Source organism: Mycteria americana, chromosome 2 (assembly GCF_035582795.1).
Source record: "Mycteria americana isolate JAX WOST 10 ecotype Jacksonville Zoo and Gardens chromosome 2, USCA_MyAme_1.0, whole genome shotgun sequence".
NCBI classification, from domain to species: Eukaryota; Metazoa; Chordata; class Aves; order Ciconiiformes; family Ciconiidae; genus Mycteria; species Mycteria americana.
The window spans coordinates 22,887,604-22,908,508 of NC_134366.1; the positions used below are offsets into that span (position 1 = coordinate 22,887,604).

At 37.5% G+C, this 20,905-nt stretch overlaps 1 protein-coding gene across 1 annotated transcript in view; it reads right to left on the reverse strand.

Annotated features, from left to right (window-relative positions):
• SLC39A12 (solute carrier family 39 member 12) overlaps positions 1-20,476 on the reverse strand; it is a 32,774-nt gene extending 12,298 nt beyond the window's left edge. Inside the window, exons 1-8 of the mRNA XM_075495521.1 lie at positions 20,207-20,476; positions 16,017-16,298; positions 13,325-13,532; positions 10,639-10,841; positions 6,448-6,619; positions 3,580-3,752; positions 2,139-2,291; positions 815-925 (exon numbers count right to left, since the gene is read on the reverse strand). Coding sequence (XP_075351636.1) covers positions 815-925; positions 2,139-2,291; positions 3,580-3,752; positions 6,448-6,619; positions 10,639-10,841; positions 13,325-13,532; positions 16,017-16,298; positions 20,207-20,476 — 1,572 coding nt within the window. The remainder of the gene's footprint in view (positions 1-814; positions 926-2,138; positions 2,292-3,579; positions 3,753-6,447; positions 6,620-10,638; positions 10,842-13,324; positions 13,533-16,016; positions 16,299-20,206) is intronic.
• Between the last annotated feature and the right edge of the window lie 429 nt (positions 20,477-20,905).

Here is a 20,905-nt window from a genome sequence, read left to right on the forward strand (position 1 = left end):
TGGCTCACAAATTACTAAACATCCTTCACTCGTCTCTTTGCTCTGCGTTCAACTGAGAGTTTCCCAGCTGTGTTTGAGAGATTAGCAGTGGCTCATGAGGCTCTTACCCATCACAACTGCTTCAGTAAAATGGAGTTCACGTTACAGAAGATCTCTGGAGCTTCTGATTTAAATAACCAGGAACCTATATATCTAGATACTACACATAAACTGAACAGATTTGTTGGAAAAAGAGAAAACAGGCTAAAAGGTATGAGTCAATTTAGTTTGCAAAGATATATCTGTCTGGATAGTCTCCACAGACCAATGGAAAATTATGTAACTTCTTATAGGTAAGCACCATTCCCAGATATCCAGTTTGTTTATGTTACTCTTCAATTCTGTGGAAAAATGCCCAAGGACAGTCCAAGATTTCATCTGTTCACTAATTATGCACTTAACTCTCACTGCAGAAAATCCTGAACTTTTTCCCATGGGACAGTCTGCCCTTACATATGATAAATTTTTAAAAAGAAGGGAGGAGGAAAATCTCCAAGAATTTTATCAGCAAAAGGTAGTACAGGAAGTGTATTGTTATATCAATCGGACACACATTTAAGAAAAGTTATTGTAAAATCTGTGTTTGAAATCTCTGTAAAAGCTCATTATAAACTTCAAAATCTAGAGATTCCTGACAATCATGTCATGTAATAAAGGACAAATCAATAAAGACTGAAAAATAATACTGATTTATTACATTAATTTGGTTCATTTTTTTGAGGAACAGAGAAAGAAGGATATAAAATCAGGGAATTATGTCATATTGGTAACCTACCAACTGTATGGTTGAAGTAGATTTGCCTCTGCCTGAATGTTCATTTAATTCAGATTCCACTGGAAGATCATGGGAATGTCCCCAGTGCCCATTAACTAAAGAAAGGCCCTGCTGAATGAAGATGCTTTGCAATTAGTTCTGAAACCCACTGAACACAGGTGCAGTCTTTCTCAGCCTTTCATGAAAGTTTACCATTTATAAGAACTATTTTTTTTTTCAAAACAAAACCTATTGAAAAAGATTGTTGGCTGGCATCAACATTTCCTAATGCCTATTTGGTTAAAAAACCCCTGAAAAGTGAATTAGATAAATCTGTGACGACCATAATGCTTTGGTAAAATTTGTTTTAAAACTGAACATTAAAATTTGAAGCTGAGATGGATATAAAAAAATTAATGCTGAGAATTCATCTAGTTCTCAGTAGAACAAGTGTAAAAATTTGTGGGATGATGATAAAGGCCTTCTCTCCAAATAAGTAACAAAAAGGACTACTTTTTACCAACCAAACAAAATATCACCATCATCAAAATATTCTCATTCTATTAATCTCACATAATATTCTTATGGCTGACCCAAAGTTAGTGGGAACAGGGACTCATTGCTATGTATCTAAATCAGGCCAGTCATTAAACACTCTCTGTAAAACAGAACACGCAAAGGCTTAGCCTTCTTAAGTGACATTAAGATAGCCTCCCATGCTGAGAAACTTAATGAGCCGTCACACTTTGTGTTACATTATATCCTTGTGCATAATCATATTTTCAGGCACCAGCCACACTGAAATAAAGTAATAGAATTACTATAAGCGTGGCAGTGAGCAAGGAGATACTGTTAATATAAGATTGGGTTTTACTGACCGCAACATACATATTAGATTTTCAAATCTATTGGGATAGGGGTCAAAACCAATTTGGAATTTTTAAGATATCATTCTTCAAAATATCTTGTGCTTACATCTGTGTCTTCCTCCTGTTCAAACAGAGCCGAGAGTAAACAACTGTCATTGCTATTTCATATGGATACATACTCTTCACCTGCTCCAGTGCTAGCCATGTAAGTACGCTTATGGAACACATTCAGTTAACTGTTTCCTTCTTCAGTCATAAATATATGGAACACATTCATGAAGCATACAAAATCCATAGAGCAAAGTGAAATAGAAATTGAAGGTCAATCTGGTAGGAGCACTTTGGAAAGCAATTTTTAATGCTTCATTTAACTCAGACAAATGATAATTATTTTCCACAATCATTTTAACATTTTGTGGCCTGTAAAATCTCGAAATAAAAGAGTTTTTTTAAAGGATAAATTGTACAAGCTTTACCTGGTCACGTGGTGTTACCAAAAGAAAGAAACACTTTTCTATGAGAAAAAATCCGTGAATTCCTCCAATTATTCCCAAAAGTTTCCAAATATATTCTTTCCCCTCATAGAAATGTTCTACCTCTTGTGCTTCATGTTTATGTAAACCAAGAGTCTAAAAAAAGAGATAAAGTAAAAAAATTTAAAATGGCAATGTTTTAATTTTTGCTCGAGTAATCCATAATGTGTTAATTTAATTTATTCTCAAAATTTTCTTTTGCCATCTCTTTCAAATTTAAATTGTGTTTCGAGCTAATCAGCTGAATAGGAGATGGATGAAATGAATTATTAGGAGCCTCTGCTACACTTCATCATCTCTCAATGGTGAAAGTAACATTATTTTTAGAGACAGTTTTATGAAATTGCCCTTTGTGTATATATCTGTTATTTGGTATCTTTTGTTTGGAGTATATTGATCTTTAAAGTCTGAAAAGTTGCTTGTGTCATCTTCAGATGTAAACTTCATATTGAAAATAATCCACAAAGCTTTCTGCTGGTGGGTGTGCTTCCATTTGATCCCCAGTGGCACAGCATGGTAGCCCTCCTTTGCTCCGAAAGTGAGCACTTTAAAGGCTACTGGATACGTCACTTGAAACTGGTGAAGGAGAATACTTTCACGCTCAAAAGGTGTTTCTTAAAGAAACACATTTGTTTGACATTCAGTGAGAACTGCCTTCCTTGAACCACTCCCCCAGTTCTGCTTCCAGAGGTGATACAGTGAGTACGAAGAACATTCTGGCCAGAATCTCAAGTGAAGGCGTGAAGCTCTCTTCCAATGACCAGTTGAAGTCTATTCGTAACACTTATGTCATATCAGAGGAGACTCAGTCAAAAGTAAATGAATACACAATGGAAAATTTGGTTCTGTTTTACACGCTATCCTATTCTTAAAAATTATTTTATTAATTTAGAAAAAAATCATAGCACCCATTTTATTAGAGTTCTAGGCAGCAGGATTAATTAGGCTGATAGCCCCTGGTTCTCTGGAACAACGTGCGGAGGGGACTGGGGATGCCTCATGCAACCTTTGAACAATTTCTCCTAAAATGCATTACAGAATCTGCCTCATGAAAGAGTTTAATACACATCTAGAAACCTAGCTTGCACAGGACTTGTGGGTTTTCTGAAAAGTCGTGAAATTGTGAAAATAGGAATCTTATTTTCTTTGAATTCATCATTCATTGATTTCTGCTTCTTACTACTTGGAATATCTCTCTGAACTACAAAGTGCAGAGGTAATTGGAACGCTGGGTAGCTGGTTCACAGATTTCATGGAAAGCTTTATTTTTAAACAGATGAGCATTAGCCAGGCTTAAATGAAACTTTTCTCTGTGTGTGTGTGTGTGTGCGTGCACGTGTGTATGTGTCAACGTTTTAGAAACACAAAAGTTTGTATTACCTACCTGAGGAATGAGGTGTAGCAATGCATCTCCAGAAAGGGTCCCAACAGCCAAACCGACAAACAGCTGTAAAATGAGTGTATAGATTTCTTGACAGGAGTTAAATAAAATGAGGGTTGTACCAAACATAGATCCAATAGTAATAAGTAAAACAGCAACAGTGCTGTAACCATACTCTGTAGGGAAAAACAAATGAAACAAAATAAGGGCACCTTTAAATATTCAGTATTTGTATTTGTGCTTGAGTATTTGGTTTGTATTTGTATTTGGTTTTGAGGCTATGTTTTGCCACCTCTGCGTACAAGCACACAGAGAAGTGATTCATTGTGCCACATAGATTTTTCTAGTCATGTGTGATACAGATGACAGAATTGGAAGCCTAAAAAACATTCCTTTTTTCAGGCTTTACAGATAATAGAGTCTAATGCTTCCAAATTTCAGACCTTAAAGAGGTAGATAGACTGTGACTGTGCCGATTAGAGATACTCAGAGCAGCACAGTGAATGCTAGTCTGCATTTGTTTCCTCTCTTAACAGCTTGATGCTTGTTATTCTATGTCCTCACACGCCACACCTGTGTATCTTTACAGTCAACACCACATTATTAACCAAATCATATTCAGTAAACAAACCAAGGCCTAAAACCTCAGATGAATGTAGGCATCTAATTTAGGCTCTAAGCATAAACTTTTTGGTCCAAATTATGTTTACAAATGTGCTGTGGACATAGACTCCTTTAGTTACTACATCAGGACCACCAACATCTTTTTCCCAGGTTACTGGGATTTTTGGAACTTTTCTCTTATAATTCTTCAGAGTTACACACTGCTCACATTTCCAACCTTTTGCACAACATGAATCCTGATTAATCTTTATGAAAGTCTTATAATGGAGGTAAAACACTGATGAGAAACAGACATAAAGGAACTAATGCCAAAATACTCAAAAGTGTCACTTAATGTTTCACACTTTAATAGCACTGCAAGTGCTCAGCACCTCATAAAATCAGACAGTAAATTTCACAGACTGCACATCCAAATACAAGGGTATAGTAGGTATTTATGGAAGGTCAGGCCTTGGTGACTTAGCCAAAACAGCACAGTCTGTCAGTAAAATAGAACTGAGAATAAAATTGATGAGCCTATGCTCAGGTCACTAGGTCACACGTAGGTCAAACATGAAGTCCTTTGTCTGTCTCAAGCCAGCAAAAGTGCCCCTGTGGTCATGGAAACTTTCCTTTGCCAAAAAGCACAGGGAAAGGGCTGCAGAAAGGGCTCTTATTAATTCCATTCTGTGTTTGAATAGTTCAGCTTTTATCATCGACACAGATCTCTTGCCTGTATGCGACCACTAAAATGTTATTGATTGGGCTGATGGTCTTCGACTTGGGAGAGTCTCATTCAACTGTGAATTTGCCATGAACCTTGTATATGACCTGGGTAAGTTCCTTTCTTTCATTGTCCCATGATTCCCCATCTGAAAAACAGGCATATCCATGTACCATAGTAAAGATAAAAGCAGTAAAGACTGCAAGGTGTTCCGGTAATGAGAAGAGAGGTAACATAAGAAAGAAGGACTGCTGCCTTCTAGGGAGCTATAATGATTCTTCCTGTTCTGTATGTTTCTTTCTCCTATAACCATTCTTGGGATATCCATGAGTGTCCTTCCATGCCCTTATCTAATATGTTTTTTTTAATTCACGCTCATAGTTCAATTAATCTGTACACCATGGAATGATAGCTGAGCTCATTCCCACAATCTGCTTAACGTGTGTAGCTTAAAGTACAGATAGAATTTAGAGATGGAAAGTGCTGTTCCGTAAAGATCGTTGGCCAGCAGGATGTGGGGAAAGCTTACTAGCTCCTAAAAGATCTAGTCATCTAGAGACGGCCATGTAGATATTGGGATAAAGGTATCAAGGCATTGGTTTGTAGCCTAAAAGTGCTGGTCTAGATGTAGATGATTATGGTTAGATGCCCATTCCTTTTTGCTCATTCCCGGCTCCCAAATCCCCCACCAGAAATTAATGTCCCCTGTAACACACCAGCACACCTAGGTTTGTAACCACTTCCTAGATATCACTGGTTTGAAGTAAAAACAATACCAGGAAACACATTAAGAAGTCCTTAGGTCAGACCAGATTCAGATTCTTTTTCGATAGGGTGGACTAGGGATTGGTTACAGAAGTTGAATCAGCAGAACAGATGGGGCAGAAATCCCTGGGAGCAGTGGCATGTGAGGGCTACGACTGCAACTGGAAACAATCTAATTATACTCTAGCTCTGTTCTTGTCCCAGCTCTACCACACAAGTCCTGCTGCCCACGTGTCTGGTTTTCTGGTTGTTTTTCTTCGCACAGTAGTATCCCCAAAGCTTCTCTGCTGTAAAATATCACAACGTGAAAAACCATTCACACAGAACTTATCTATAGCAAGCATTTGCCACATCAAGGTATAAAATGCCAGCTAACATAACCTTGAGGCTATACGTAAAAGCAATATAATGATTCCAGTATAAACCTGTTGGAAATTTCACAAAATAGGTCATTACTGCCCAGCAACCCACTGATAAGGACCTGTCATGGCTCACCTGATGCCTACATCAAGCAGTCCTCTAAGAAATGAAGAAAATAAAGCTTAAAACCTTAGACATTGAAACAGAATTCTGTCTAATATAAAATTGAGACTATTGAATCCCCTCACTTCTCAATATAGCACTATTATCTGACATGTGTGCTATGAAATTATAGAGTGCATAAATCTCATCATGTTTTGGTTTAAGTTTATTAATGAATGAAATGTCTCCAGAAGTTAAGCCCCTGCACCCCTTTATCTGAGTTTTCACAACACTTTACTGATAACAACATAACATACTTTCCAAAGTTGTTGGTGGAAGCTTTGTCTGCTTGGAGTCAGGAAGCTGACATGAACAACTTAATAGTTGCTGAATGATAGCTGGACTGATTTGCTTGAAGTGGTCCTTAGAAATGGAGGAAGAACTATTTTTTAAAAATATCTTCACAAGTTCATTGGCAGAGAAACAAACCTATGTAGAAAAGTATATACAGTTACTGAATATGTTGCATATACCTGCATTTAATGCTGAGGTTAAATATGGAATCTTAGAAGAACACAGGGTTATATAGCCTAGAAAAAACTTGTTTTCCATATACTCTTTTCTGGTTAAATTACTTTAATTACGTCAATTACTTCTAGTTCTTTTTCGTTTTTCCACTTAAAACTCAATAGTACTATATATTCCAGAAAGACCAGAATCTTTGGGATGAAGTAGCACTATTTCTATTGAAGCCTGTTAATATCATGAGGATCTGACACAATAATATCTCTAAATATTTTATTGTCATATGTGCTAACAAAAACATTTTAATGCTAACAAAAATCATATTCTTAGCTGTTAATGTAAGACTGCATTAATAGCAACAATATTGTTATCAATGTAAGATACTGCCTGTATCAAGGCAGTAGTGAAATTTGTCCTTGTGCTGCATCTTTAGTAACATATGGAACTAAGCTGTTTTTTTTAATTCTTTTAACTATGGCATGTCACTTTAAGGTCAGCAAACTAGGCGTTACATAGTCTAAATTTGGTCTAAAGTTTACTTAATAATTGTATGATTAGAGGTACTGAAGAATTTCGACTACTTTTTGTTCTTGTTTAAAAAGTCTGTCAAAAAAAGGACCTTCTCTTGGGAACATTTATATTTTGAAAAAAATTTCATGAAGAATTCATTTTTCATCTCCAGGATGAAACTTCTAGTAAAAACATGAGCAGTTACAATTATAACAGTTCTAGTGGCAATTCCTGTAAGAACTTCTAAAAAGAAGAAGACTGGATCAAATATACCACCTGTTCTAGGCAGTGGTTTTGACTCTAGAAGTAGGGAACACCAACAAGTGGTATCAAGTTGGAAGTCTAGATTGTGGCTGGTTATGAGCAGCTGGTTATGAGCACGATCCAGCAGATCGTGGCTGGTTATGACTCGCTGGTCAGTACAGGGACTGATGTTATTTAGTGCCTTCACCAATGACCCGAGTGATGGAACAGAGTGCACCCTGTTGCATTCACAGATGAAAGCCAACTGGGACAAGTAGTCAACATGCTGACGAGCATGGCTCCTATTTGGAAGGATCTTGACAAGCCAAAGAAATGGGCTGACAAGACCTTCATGAAGATCAGCAAAGAGAAATTTATCGTATTTCAAACAGAATAAGCCCATGCATGAATAAAGGCTGGGAAAAACTGACTGGAAGGTAGCTTTACAGAAAAAGCCTTTGGGGTCCTGACAGACAACTTGAACATGAGTCACCAGTGTGCCCTTGTGGTAATGAAGGCTAACTGCATATTGGGCTGCATTAGCAAGAGTGTAGCCAACAGGTAGTGGAAAAAGATTATTTATTGCCTTCCACTCAGGATATATGAGTCAACATCTGGTCTATGTCCAGTTTAATAACCAGAAGTACAAGAAAGACATTGGCAAACTGGGGGAAGTCCAATGGAGGGCCACCAAGATGGCTAGGGAACTGCAGCACATGACGTGCAGGGAGAGGCTGAGGGATCTGGGTTTGTTCAGTTTGGAGAAGTGAAGGGTTGGGGGCTATCTTAAGTCTTCAACAATCTAATGGGTGTTATAGGGAAAATAAAGCCAGAGTCTTCTCAGAGGTGTACAGCAAGAGGATTAGAGGCAATAGGTATTAGTTGCAGCAGGGAAAATTCCAATTTGCTATCATAAAAAAAAAATCATAATGAGGGCAATAAAGCACTGGTACAGGTTTCCCAGAAAGACTGTGGAATCTCCATCTTTGGAGACATTCAGAATTCAACTGGACACAGCCCTGTGAAACTTGATCTGACTTCGATGTTGGCACTGTTTTGAGAAGTAGGATAGAAAAGGTGAGGTCCAGGATTACTATGAATGTAAATTTTCATGTGATTTTATTATCAGGAATTTTAAATGAAAAAGCAAGACCTCATCTGCAAAATAAACTGTCCACCCACACATAAAAAAAATAATTCTTAATGCTTATTTAGTAAAATGTTCTTGTAAGACTTGAGGCATGAGGACCTGCATCTTTTCCAGTTTAGGGAGGCAGAGTACTAAGTCTCCATTAGTAAAGCAACTATGTGTGTACTCCTGGAGGATGATACTGAAGAAACAAGTAAATCAAATTTGCATATTCTCATACGAAAAATTGGTTGGATGGATGGATGGATAGATGGAGGGATGGATGATTTTGGTTTCCAAAATCCATGTTTCTTTAATGAGGAATAATAAATGAATACATAGATATTGTGGCATAGTTTAATGGAACTTAATATTATTGCTCTTATTAGATCATCTGCTACTTACTTGGTTTATATGCATTTTTTAAATCAGTAGGGACAATGGTGACTTAAAAAGAAAGCGGTGACCCTTTTTCTGTGATAATGTTTCAAAATATTATTCCTATCTAAAAATTACAGATCTTAATGTAGTTAGCAAACACAAGCCATAAACGAGTCAATGCCTCATATGTAGCAGCATCTGTTACTAATGGAGCACAATGGCTATCATGGATATGCGCAGAAAACAGGAGGCAAAATTAGTAACACAATGCTGAAACACAAAGCCTTTTAATGGAATGATATGTCAAAGAAAATAGACATAGCTAGAAAGAAGAAGAATGGAATAAACCCAAGAAACTAGGAATTCATACAGAAGAGGAATTCTCTTCTCTCCAGATGTTTCTTTGTGATTTTTTTCATCTATACAGAATATTTGGCTCTCAGTTTGACTTGACATAACTCCCCTGCACACTTATCTTTTGAGTTACAGTCAGTCTCAGAAGTTCAAGAAATCAAAAACTGTGTTTTATAAGTTATTCTATTGCTGGAGAACAATTTTACTTCTTGTACAGATAGTATCACTACTGATTTCTGTCATAATTTAAAACTAATATGAAACACATTTAAAATGACCTTAATTTAAAATTATTTTGAGACCGCATTAAATGCCTCATCATGCTGATCAGCATGATTCTCTTTTGTGGTCAGCTGGAAAGAAATAAACATATTGATAGAGTATGTATTCTGAATGCAATAAAATTACACAGATAAATATCTATCAGAATGGCATTTAACCAGATGCCATTTGTCTCAGTTCCACATCATAAAATGACCACACAGCAAAAGTCAATTGCACATCGCTTATTCTCCTAAATGGAGAAGAAACATTGTCTTCGAGTTAATTTAAATTGTAAAGAACTGAAAACAATAGAAATACATTATTTGAAGTATATATTTCAAATGTATATGTCAAAATACATACAAAGTATATACTTTGAAGTCTCCTTTTTTGTCTAAGGAACGTCTTCCAGTCTAAAGGATGGAAGTCAGTTACCATCTTAATCATCATTATAAACAAAATTTATTTAGTTTCAAATATTTAGGATAAGGATAAAATCACCTGCAATGAGTCACTGTCCTTCAAAGCCCTCAAAGAGCATACTGGGTAGTAGCTAAAGTTCTGTCTTACAGACTTTATACTTTCTAAAGGAGGCTTCTGGACTCTATAGATGGCTATTAAAAGTGTTTGGAAATGCCCAACCTTCAGTTTACAGAAGCCTTTTAAAAACAACTTACAGAGAAACCTTAATTTACTTTTTTTCCTTCGTACAGAACAACTCTTCTTTCTACAAAGTCACTTAAGGGGCCCTAGAAGCTCAGCAACAGAAGAGCACAAGAAATCTCTAATAAGTGTGTGAAAACATTGAAGCCATGCTACTACAGTCCTCTGTGTCTTGAAGAAACACCTGATTCTGCTTAACGCTAACCATCCTTAGCCCCTCCCAGCTACTTTAATCACACCTTCAACATCCATAAAGTTCTTCCGCCAATCAATATTTAAACAAATATAACTATATAAAAATATATTTTATCAGTATCTACATGACTTTTTGAAACTAATAAATTTTACCTCAGAAATACTGTAATGTCTGCAAACCAATTTGAACTTTTATCACTGAAATTCTGTGACCAGTACTATAATAATATAAAAAGAAATTAACCTGGTCCCAATCTGTGTTCTTTTCACGATCTTCAAAATAACCTTTCAGGTAGTCTGCTTTTGTATGGTTTCCTTTGACTGGAATATTTCTGGTTCCAATATCTCTGATTGCCATATTATAACGTCTTCTTTTGTGACTATGGAGTTGTCCATTTACAGTGCAGGTCTTTTTGGATGTAAGCACATTTAGTAGTCGTTCTAGTTCTAGGAATTCATTAGAAAACAGATATGTTACCATGGGAAAATACACAATTAAAAAGATAAAACCAAAACTAACTGTTAAAATTTTGTTAGTTTTAACTTTATTCAACTCGTTATTTTCATACCTTTTTCTCTCCTTGTTATCCCCCAAGGATAACACTGACTACATCCTCAGTTTGGTACTGGAGGTAATTTCCACTTAACGCCTCTAGAATTTCAAGACACCTATATACTCAGCCTTTCTTTGTTTACAGTACCACACTCAGATGTTTTGCCTATGACTATCTCAGAGGAAAATAGATGTGACTGAAAGGCAATTCATCTTCCATTTAATCATCCATCTCTGCCGAAGTTATCTACAAATTACTGCAAAATAGCTTCACCGTTCTTCAAATTTTCCCATGTAAATGGAACACCATGCTAAGACACCATATCCAGGTATTTGGATAGTCCAGAAAGACCAAGAAGACAGATCCTTTCTAGGGTGTCCTGAAAGCAATCTTCAGGATGCTATGCTGCCCTTGGCACTTCAGAAGCGGCACACAGGGCAGCGGATTTCCTCTCTCCTTTGGTTAACCTGGAAGCATGCCTGTTTACAGCACTGGAGGAGGCAGGAGGGAGCCAGGATCCCTAATCCAAACCCGAGACAATGCAGGGATGTATCCCATGACATAGCCTGAGTGCAACGGGTGTGCCCGCTGATGAAATGCTCGGTTACATGAGGGGGCATGCTCTATCCTGCCTTACTTACCACCTTTTTTCACCCCTGCATCTTCCAGATGAAGCCATAGAGAGAGTTTCTGGAAACCTGAGTTTGTCCATTGAAAACAAAGGCAGTCCACAAAGTAATTTCAAAGGAATTTAGATCAATGACATTAAGAATGTTTCCATGTGAAAATCCTTTATTTTTTAATGTTGTTATTCAGAAAAAGCAAATGGTATAATCTGAATGGTAAATCTTACAAAAAGGCTTGTAATAAGATGTTTATCTACTTTCGTCTGGAGTAAACAGATCTGAACAGAGCTGAAGCTAGATTTTTTTTTCTAAATGTAGTCAACTCTGACTTTCTTTTTTTCCATGCTGCTAGTTCCTTGCTCTTTTCTGCAGTTACTATTAAGAATTTTAATAAATTTAAGGGGACAATTTAATTAGCTTAGGCTTAAAATATACTTAAACTGTAACAAAGTGGTTAAGAATATTTTTTTGTTTCTCTGAATGACACCCTAACTCCACCAACCATAAAGTCTTGCTATTGTCTTCACTGGGGCCTGGATTTCGCCATATATAGCTATTTAGTAGCGCTGTGCCCACATGGCTCCATCCATTCTTGTGAGTCAATTATTTTAGAAGATCTGGCTTGGCAATTTGAAAGGAAGGGTTTTGCTGCAAAACCAGTTTATGCAAGTACAATCTAGGAGTCCAAGCTTAGTGCTGAGAATTTTGCTCTTTTTTTTATTATTTACTTCTGTGATTCAATGTACCTCTGTGTAACCTAAGAGTGGTACAAATGTTTTTACCTATGCTTAATTGAACTTTGAAAGCTGTTTTAACCCATACTTAATGGAACTTTTAAAAAGTGCTTTGAAAAGCTGGTGAAGTGTTGCTATTAGCAGTTACCACAAACAAGGCAAAGTAGATGTCTTATAATAACCTTCTAAATCCATACTAGGCACTTGAGTTGATGGTTTAGCTTCTTAAACTGCTAAGCATGCAGAATCTTTTACAGAACTTAATAGCAGCTGCTGAGAGCTCAACACTTGTGTTTTCTATTTTTTTTCATTTTTGGACCACTTCGAACTCTCCTATACTTCTATTTATTTATGGTTAAGTAGCATTTCTGATACGCCTAGCAACAGAGCTCCTGAAGAAAATGAACTCTGCGTGTTCCAGACTCACTAACTGGGTACTAAGATCAGAAGGCGGGTAGGGAAGCACAAACCATAAAGATATTTTCAGGTACATTAGGCAGATATAAGAGAGAATTTGGTCAGAACAGTGGCCTATGAATATTTCATCACTTCTGGGGGTGCGTCTACACTGAGGTGTGAGTGACTAAGGTGTCTAATCTGGCTACCACACAGGAATTGTCCCATCTAGCCCTAAATGAGTCTTGCAATGTATCCAGATCTGCATAAAGAAGCAATGCAAACGAGGCCCCAGTGAACTCTGCCCTCCCAGCTAGATTGCCACTCTCAGAGCTCTCTTGGGTAGTTCAGACTATGCTGAGCAATTAAGTCATAAATTAATGTGAGGGTACACATTTAATAATCACAGTAACAATTTGTTTTCTACCTCTCAGAGAATTATCAAAATAAGGAGTTTATTTTCCAGCCTTGTTTTTAAATTTAGAAGAGACTACTTAACAGCTCTAAAATGAAATGGCATTTAAATCTAAAATGAAGTGAAAAAGTCCTTTAGGCATTTAAAGATAGTTTACATCAAATGTGTGTCGCAAAAGGCAACTAGAGACGAATAAATAGCTTACCTGTCACTTGGAGCTCAGTGGTACTGTTTAGAGAATTGAAAATATATTTTATAAAGAACTCTGGGGAAGGCAAACTTGCTTTCCCCATACAGACTCCTTGGAGAGCCAGAGTAATGATTAAAGCAGCCAGGCGTGGAAGAGTGTTTTCATCAGCACCATCTCTGTCCATTATATCAGCATTTTTCTCCAGAGTGCTCACATCAACACACTGAAATCAGGAGAAAACAGCATGAAGACAGCCCTGGTCACCTCCATTTAAATAATCAGAGTGACAGGAGGAGAAACTGGAGAGAACACTTTCACAGACAGCCAGGGTAGAGAAAATACTGAGATTAAAGCTGTAATTGACAGCAGGACAGCAAATGTGAAACAGAGGACATTTTCAGGAGAACAGGCATAGAACAAAAAAGCCTGAAATTTTACTCAGTGTCTGATGGGGAAGAAGTATAGTCCTTCATTCAGGTTATTTTTGCTTAGTGTTATTTTCATGCTGTTTCTGTTATTCCTGTGTCCTCCTCGATTGCATCTACATCTAATTCCAGAAAGTGGCAAAAAAGGGAGAATTTTTGTTAAGGTACAAGAAATTGAGTCAAATAATACAGACTTTGACTCTTTATCTCAAACTTCAGAAAGAATTCTCTTAACTTTTTTAGTTCCCTATCTATTACATGGAAGCAATAATTTGTTACGGGGCAGTTATCTGGGGACGATATGGAAAGATAGAATTCTGCAGATACAGGGTGACTTCCCTGCTGGGTAGCCAAACAGGAGCAGTAGACAGTCGTGTGCACCCATGGGTGTGGATGGGTGCAGGTCTGAAGGGAGGGAATACAGCTCTCTCAGTTACCTGGAAACTTGTCCCTATTTTCTTCCATTTTTGCCTTTCTTGCTTTTTTTTTTCACTGCAAACAGTTGGGGTTTGAGAGAAACAAAAAAAAAAATTGAAGAAAATTATTTAAATTCATTTGTCTCTAACCCCTATTAACTAAACTGAAAAGTCAACTAGACGAGCCAGTACAGTAATAATTTATTTCACACATACTCATCTCTCTATATATATGCCTTAAATGCTGCAGAGGGGAGGCTGGCATTTCCTCTCCCATTCATCCGTTACACATTTACATTTCCACAACCCAAAATGTCACCTCTCATTTAAAATAATATATTAGCTGCTATGACTGAGAAGAGGGTATTTTCTGTGAAACCAAAACACGTAAAGAGCCACTAAAAATGCTGTTCTTCTATTACTACCCTGCATCATTGGCCCTTTTCCATAACTCAAGTGTTGTGATTCTAAGCATTAGATAGTCTATAATGTTTTGAGTACTTTTCATAAAAAAACCCGCTTTTCCCTCAAGTCAGTGAGCGGTGAAGTCTCAGTTACTGAACAGGCTTGACAACTGATTATACTGCCAGCATAAACAAACAGACCACACAGTAAAGCACTTTATGGATCGTTATTCTATCTTGACATGCCAAATACCCACCGATGCCTTTTTACAGTTGCCCAGATACCATTGGAGTTCTTGGAAATCGGCACGTTCACCAAGACTCAGAACCAAAAGTACTGGTCAATGAATAATTTATGATGGGAAACGATTACACAAAGGACACAGAAAGAGGAACTGGAGGCCCCCAGCATTCTGCTGCCCAGCCAGGACTCCTAGCCATCTTCTGTCTGCGTAGGAAACTCTACTACAGTATGGTGTAAATTAAAATCTAATGAAATGAAAAAGAAAAGGGCAAATTCAAACTTTGCGATAAACCAAATTTAACTGTATATTATGAACAGATCTAAGGGGCTTCTCACAGCAGGTCAGCCTGTACTTTCGGAGTTATCTAATCTGGCAAAAACTTATTTTATTGCCCATTACAAGGAAAAGAGTTTTTCTTTACAATGTGCACTCTAGAATATTATTCTATTATTTTATAGAGATAAGGAATAATAAACAGTGGTGAGAAAACTTGCTGCACGTTTCCTGACTTAAAAAGGGTTTTTTTAGTTGAATATACTCAATATGCTTCTTTTTTTAAACTTTAAATTTAAGCTTAACTGTACCACTCTTTCTACAAGGCACATTCGTGCTGGTAGATAATTAGTCACAAATGTATGTGTCTGAACTGAAGGAACCATCATTCTTTGAAGAGATTCCTTATTCCACCCTGCTTTGGATGGACATGGAAGTGCAGGGCCTGGCAAGGATCTCATCACAGCAAAACGATTCATCATTTCTGCTATACAGCCAGATCAGTTTTGGAGCTGTTCTGCTTTATACCATTTAAAGACAATCACTGCTAGTCTATCTACATTAATAAACACAAGAGATGAGAAAGTATTTTCTGTCCTTGAAGCCAAGTGCATCTTGCACCTACACAGCTATGCTCTTTTCCATCTGCCCTAAGCAGGGCAACTGCATCTAAATTAGCTATTGTGAATGGTCCCCAATATGCACTGTCTCCCCAGCCATGTCTCAGCGGAGTCTGTGGGAGTGCTAGGCAGCACATGCCAAAAGCAAGCCAAGGAGAAGGCTAGTATTAAGCAGCATGTACAACAAAAGACCAATGCTCAGCCTGTGCTCTCCCGCTTTACCAGTCTTCTGGAGGACCACGATGCTGACACAGTGTCTGAACTAGCTTAAAGGCATTATATCAGTAATAAATGTGAAGTTATTTTTACTTATGTTTTCTTTACCTGAGTTTCAGAAGTTTTAAAATGTTGCCTTACTGCAGCCAAAATATCTTCCGTTTCATTCCGTGAAAAATAATAACAGTCTTCATCACGTCTTAAACTAAGCATACTCTGTAGGTAAAATTTATAATCCTTATTATTCAAGCTGAGTTCTGAAGAACACACATCTCTATGATGGAGAATGTAGTAGAGAAGAATAAGAGAAATTCTCTCAAACACTTCTTCGCTGAGACGGTCTTCTAAATCTCCACCAGCTATTAGTAACAAAGCATCTGGTTCAAGGCACTGTGGAAAAAAAAAAAAAGGAAATTCAACCCAAGTAACACATTGCCAGTCATCTCCAAATACAATTAGAGAGGCAAACAGGAGAATTCAGCTCTTATATTTAAGAGATCGAACCTAAGCCTACACAGATACAGGCTTATGGAATGGCAGGAGCGGGGTGCAGGTAATTCATTGCAGTTCTATGGCTGCAAGATCACACTGTTTTTTTTTCCAGAGCCCTTTCTGTTTTTAAGAAATGTCAAGTATCCAAGGCATTTAAGATTTACTACAAAACAGGACTAACTGATCAATCATTGTAGAGAACTGAAAGTCTTCCACTGGTTTCAACAGATTATATTTCTGGTTACAAATATATTAGATAAGGTCTAGGGCTATTCATATTTTCACCTGTGCATTCTGTATGTGTTTATATTATAAGACAAAGACTGTATCTGGACTGTAGTTAATTCAGGGTATGTAAACAGAAGTTATATCACATTCAATGCACTGTTAAGAAACTTAATTGACCATGCAACCATACAGCTATTTTTATTTTTTCTCAATGAATTCTGTTAACTGGAACAATTTGGTCCAGTGCAGAGAGCCAGCACAAGGTCTCAACACCATTTAGTCCTCCAAAAGCATTTCAAGAGGGACAGAAATTATATACCCACCCTGTGCTTTCTATCTGAGCACAGATTTTTTAATACATATGTATATATATATGTATAAAACCCTCCACTGTTCTTGATATAAAGACACTTTCCAGAAACGTTTGCCAGGGCAAACAAAAGTTAGTCTTTAAAATTAGACCAGAAGACTAATAGAGCTCTATGTCAGGCTATGGGAAATAAGATACTGAATTCCAGAATAAAGAATCTTTCTTGAAGAGATCCTGTAACTATTGTCATTCATTGTGTAGCTGTTTTTTTCCAACTGGCTCCTTTCCAAGCATGTTATAGGTGTGTCAGCTAATCTCAAGTACTGTGGTAGAGCAGCCAGACTGTACATTTCAGAGAAGAAACTACAACACATGAAGGTACCATGGGAGGATCAAAACTGCACTCTAATAAATTCATTAATCCAGACAGAACCTAGTTTGTCAGACTAAATTGTCTGTGGCTACAAGCATGATATGTTGGTCGGTGTGGCTCACCTTGTGTGTTAGTTCATTTTCCTACAGAGGCTGAGTAGAATCAAATATATATTGTCATGGTCAGAAGACAATGTTCCTTGAAGGAATTGAGAGAGCTGCTACTTTTTAATACAAATAATTCTAACAAAAATTCTCACAAATACTCAATCTAAAAAAAAGAGAACTGTGTATGGTAATTGCCAAATTAAATATTTATACTTGTAAATAAACTAGATTACAGTATGACCCACTGTGCCCTGCCTACATTGTCTATCAAGATCTATAATTCTAACTTTTTCTAATGCGTATGTCCGAACATTAGTATTTCAGCTAGGAGGAATATAGATATTCTGTTTTCTGTCCCAAAAGACCTCAAGTTAGTCAACCAGCCTTTTCAAACACTCAGTAGTAATACAATAAACATACTGCATGTAGTGGAAGATTTTCAAAGACTTCTATAACATTTCAAAACCTAGTGAGGATAAATTGTAATCAGTGAGATAGCTGTTTGCTCTTGCAAGGAAGATGACTGAAAAGGAAATTGCTAATTGGAAGGAAGCAGGTGCATTGTAAAAGATGCACCTACTCCATAGTATATGGGTAGCCCATAGAGAGTGACCTTTGAGGAGATATCAAGAGGATATAAATTGGTTCATCACTGGTTATTTTGCTGCTACTAATATTTTACAGGCATAACCATCTGCATGGCCTTGGTTTAGAAACGCTTATTTGCTATAAAAAAGAGGCCAACTTTGAACCTGGGCACTGAACCCTGAGTTTCTTTTGTTTAAGAAACCAGAAGTTGGAAAAAATTCTCTTACCACTGCAACAAATACATGACTTTTGTGTGCTTAGGAGATAAAGAAGTGTCAGGTGCCATTCAATAGCTTCCAGCCCCTGCCCAAAGAGTCTTGGGGCCAATACGTAACAACAAACCAAAAAAGGGTCTAAAAAAGTGTTAAACTTCGCTGCTTTTAAACACCCATGGAGACATCATTAAAAATGAAAAAAAAAAAAAATCTGAAAACAAAGTCATGTGGTATGGATGGAATCCTGGATTTAGAAGGGAAAGCTGAGTCTGAAATCAATTAGTTATTCCCAACAAGTATGGGAAAGAAAATGCCAAGCTAAGGTGGGGCATTCTGTTTCAAATTTTGACGATCTTGAAGGATAGTGCTTCTTGCACGGTTTTTGCTATCTTGGTTTACCAAATCTTGTTAAATCATCTTGGAAGATTTCAGCACAGTGCCATGTGGGCTGCATGTGACTGAAGATGCTGTCTCTCTCTCATGGATTTTCTATAGACAACTGCGTTCATGTGGCACTGGCAGTGCAGGATGCATGCAGTGTTACTGACGCAGCCAACACTGAGAATTACTGGAAATGGTGAAAGTCCTCAAATTCTTCCCACAGGAAATTTTCAAGATGAAGCCTAAACAGAGTGGAAGTCCTCAGCAAAGTAAGCCCCAGCTAAGCTTCACTTAGATTTCTTCCATCCAAGGACACAGTGGGCATGCTCTCCACAAATACATCACAAATACAAGGAAAAATACAGCAATCCAGAGAAGCAAAACAGAGGGAGAACAAGAAGACCTAGACCCCTGTTCTGTGAAGTTTAGAAGGACTCTATACCCATTACTGTTTAACACATTCTCAGCTTTCGATCTGGGTCCATATCTGGTACCTATCCATTGCCCATATGTGCAAAGAGAAAAACTGCACAATCTCCTTCATAAAAATTACCCATTTAGGGAATAACAGGCACCTACATTATATATGTATGAATTTTTTGACATTGGGGCTCATATGAAAAATGGGAGCATTTGCAGAAAGGGCCAATTAAGTGAGTAGTTGTCTACTGCACAGGAGAAAAAGATCTCCATGTCATTGGCTTGGCAGGTTGCCAAGAATAGTATATTGTGAAAGTATTCACCTTTATGACCATCCTCATAATTCTGATACAAAGCGGCACTCTACTGTATGTAGGTCACTGAACAATGCCAGAGCTAGAGTAACGTTAATCAAAGCCAAGACTGACCAAGCCCTTTATAGTCCCTTTCAGCTAAGTTGCTCACTCACCACTGTCTCTGTCCTACCAGAACCTATGACCTTAATACACTCATTCCTTTCTTTGTCAAATCGGGAATCAGTTCTGAAAATATTCTCAACTCACCCAGACAACCAAACCTTCTGTGAAGCTGTACCCTGGACTATTTCCAGTTTCAATTTGGATTTGTAGATTCATTGTTCTGCTTTTGATTTTCCTTGACCTGAACTGCTTACCAAAACCCTCCCCTAATCTTGAATATTTCCGTGGAGTGGCAGAGAAATCTGAGACAATCCTGTCTGGGTTTTATTTTTATGAACTAAAATCCAGAACAAAAAAAAAGTGGCAGAACCGGTCCCCAATTTTTACCTATGTCTTTCCACAGTGGAAATCCTCTGTGTCCCAAATTCAAGCTCATGCTTCTATAGTTAGATCAGGGTAAAGCAGAAAAATCTTTGTTGGAAAATAAACACTTGATAACTTTTAAAGGAAAATTATTAGTGTTATGCGACTGAAGCATGGAGCTTTTAAGGAATGCCTGTCATGTTTGGAATATCTCTCCATGAGCTCAAACAATAAATATTAATAATTCAGAATGAAACGATTAAAGCAGGGACAACTTTTTGCTGCAACAACAAGCCCTTTACATGTTTAGGTTTTGTATTCAGGAGAGTATCACTCTAATAAATAATTTTAGAACTCACTGACGATCCTGTAAAGATATCCCTCATTAAGTGAAGCACTAACCAGATTACAATCCTCTTGCATGCCATAAATCCGCTGTGGGCACTCAGCTCTCTCCAGTAACATTTTGACCAGTTCTCGTGAGTGATTCATGTGGAGCTCAGTGTTGTCAGCTGAAAGAACGCGTAAAACTTCCATCAGATAGCCTCGGCTGGGAGCATAGCTGCCATCCTGCCCATGCTCTTCCCCAGGCTGTCCTTCAGCAATGAGCACGCTGAGTATGAAAGCAGAACATACCACCCCAAGAGCTGGACGCTTGGTCAGAAAACACATCTCCTCTTCCTGCAGTGCGTGATCTGCACTGAATGTTGGATTGTTGTTTGCACTTCACAGCTTAAACTCGAAACCTGAGGAATCTGAATGGTAAAGGGGAAAAAAACCCCAACCCTTTAATTAGTGTGAATGCAATATGTTTGAAAGGATTTATTAATTGGTCGGCTAAGCTGATTTGCAGTGACAAGCTGTTTTTGAACAACAGGGAGCCTGTAAGGGCTTTACAGCCCAGAACAGCAGGAAACTAAGACAACCGTGGCCTTAAAACTTCTGTAGAATTACCAACAAGAGATTGACTCAAAGTGCCCTTCCCTCCTCATAAAAGTAAAGTGTATGGTTTTCATTTCAGTGTTATGTTATTGCATTCACTAATAATTCTCTTCAGTAAGAACAGGAAAATACCATAGCTTTCACTTTCATTCCATTATG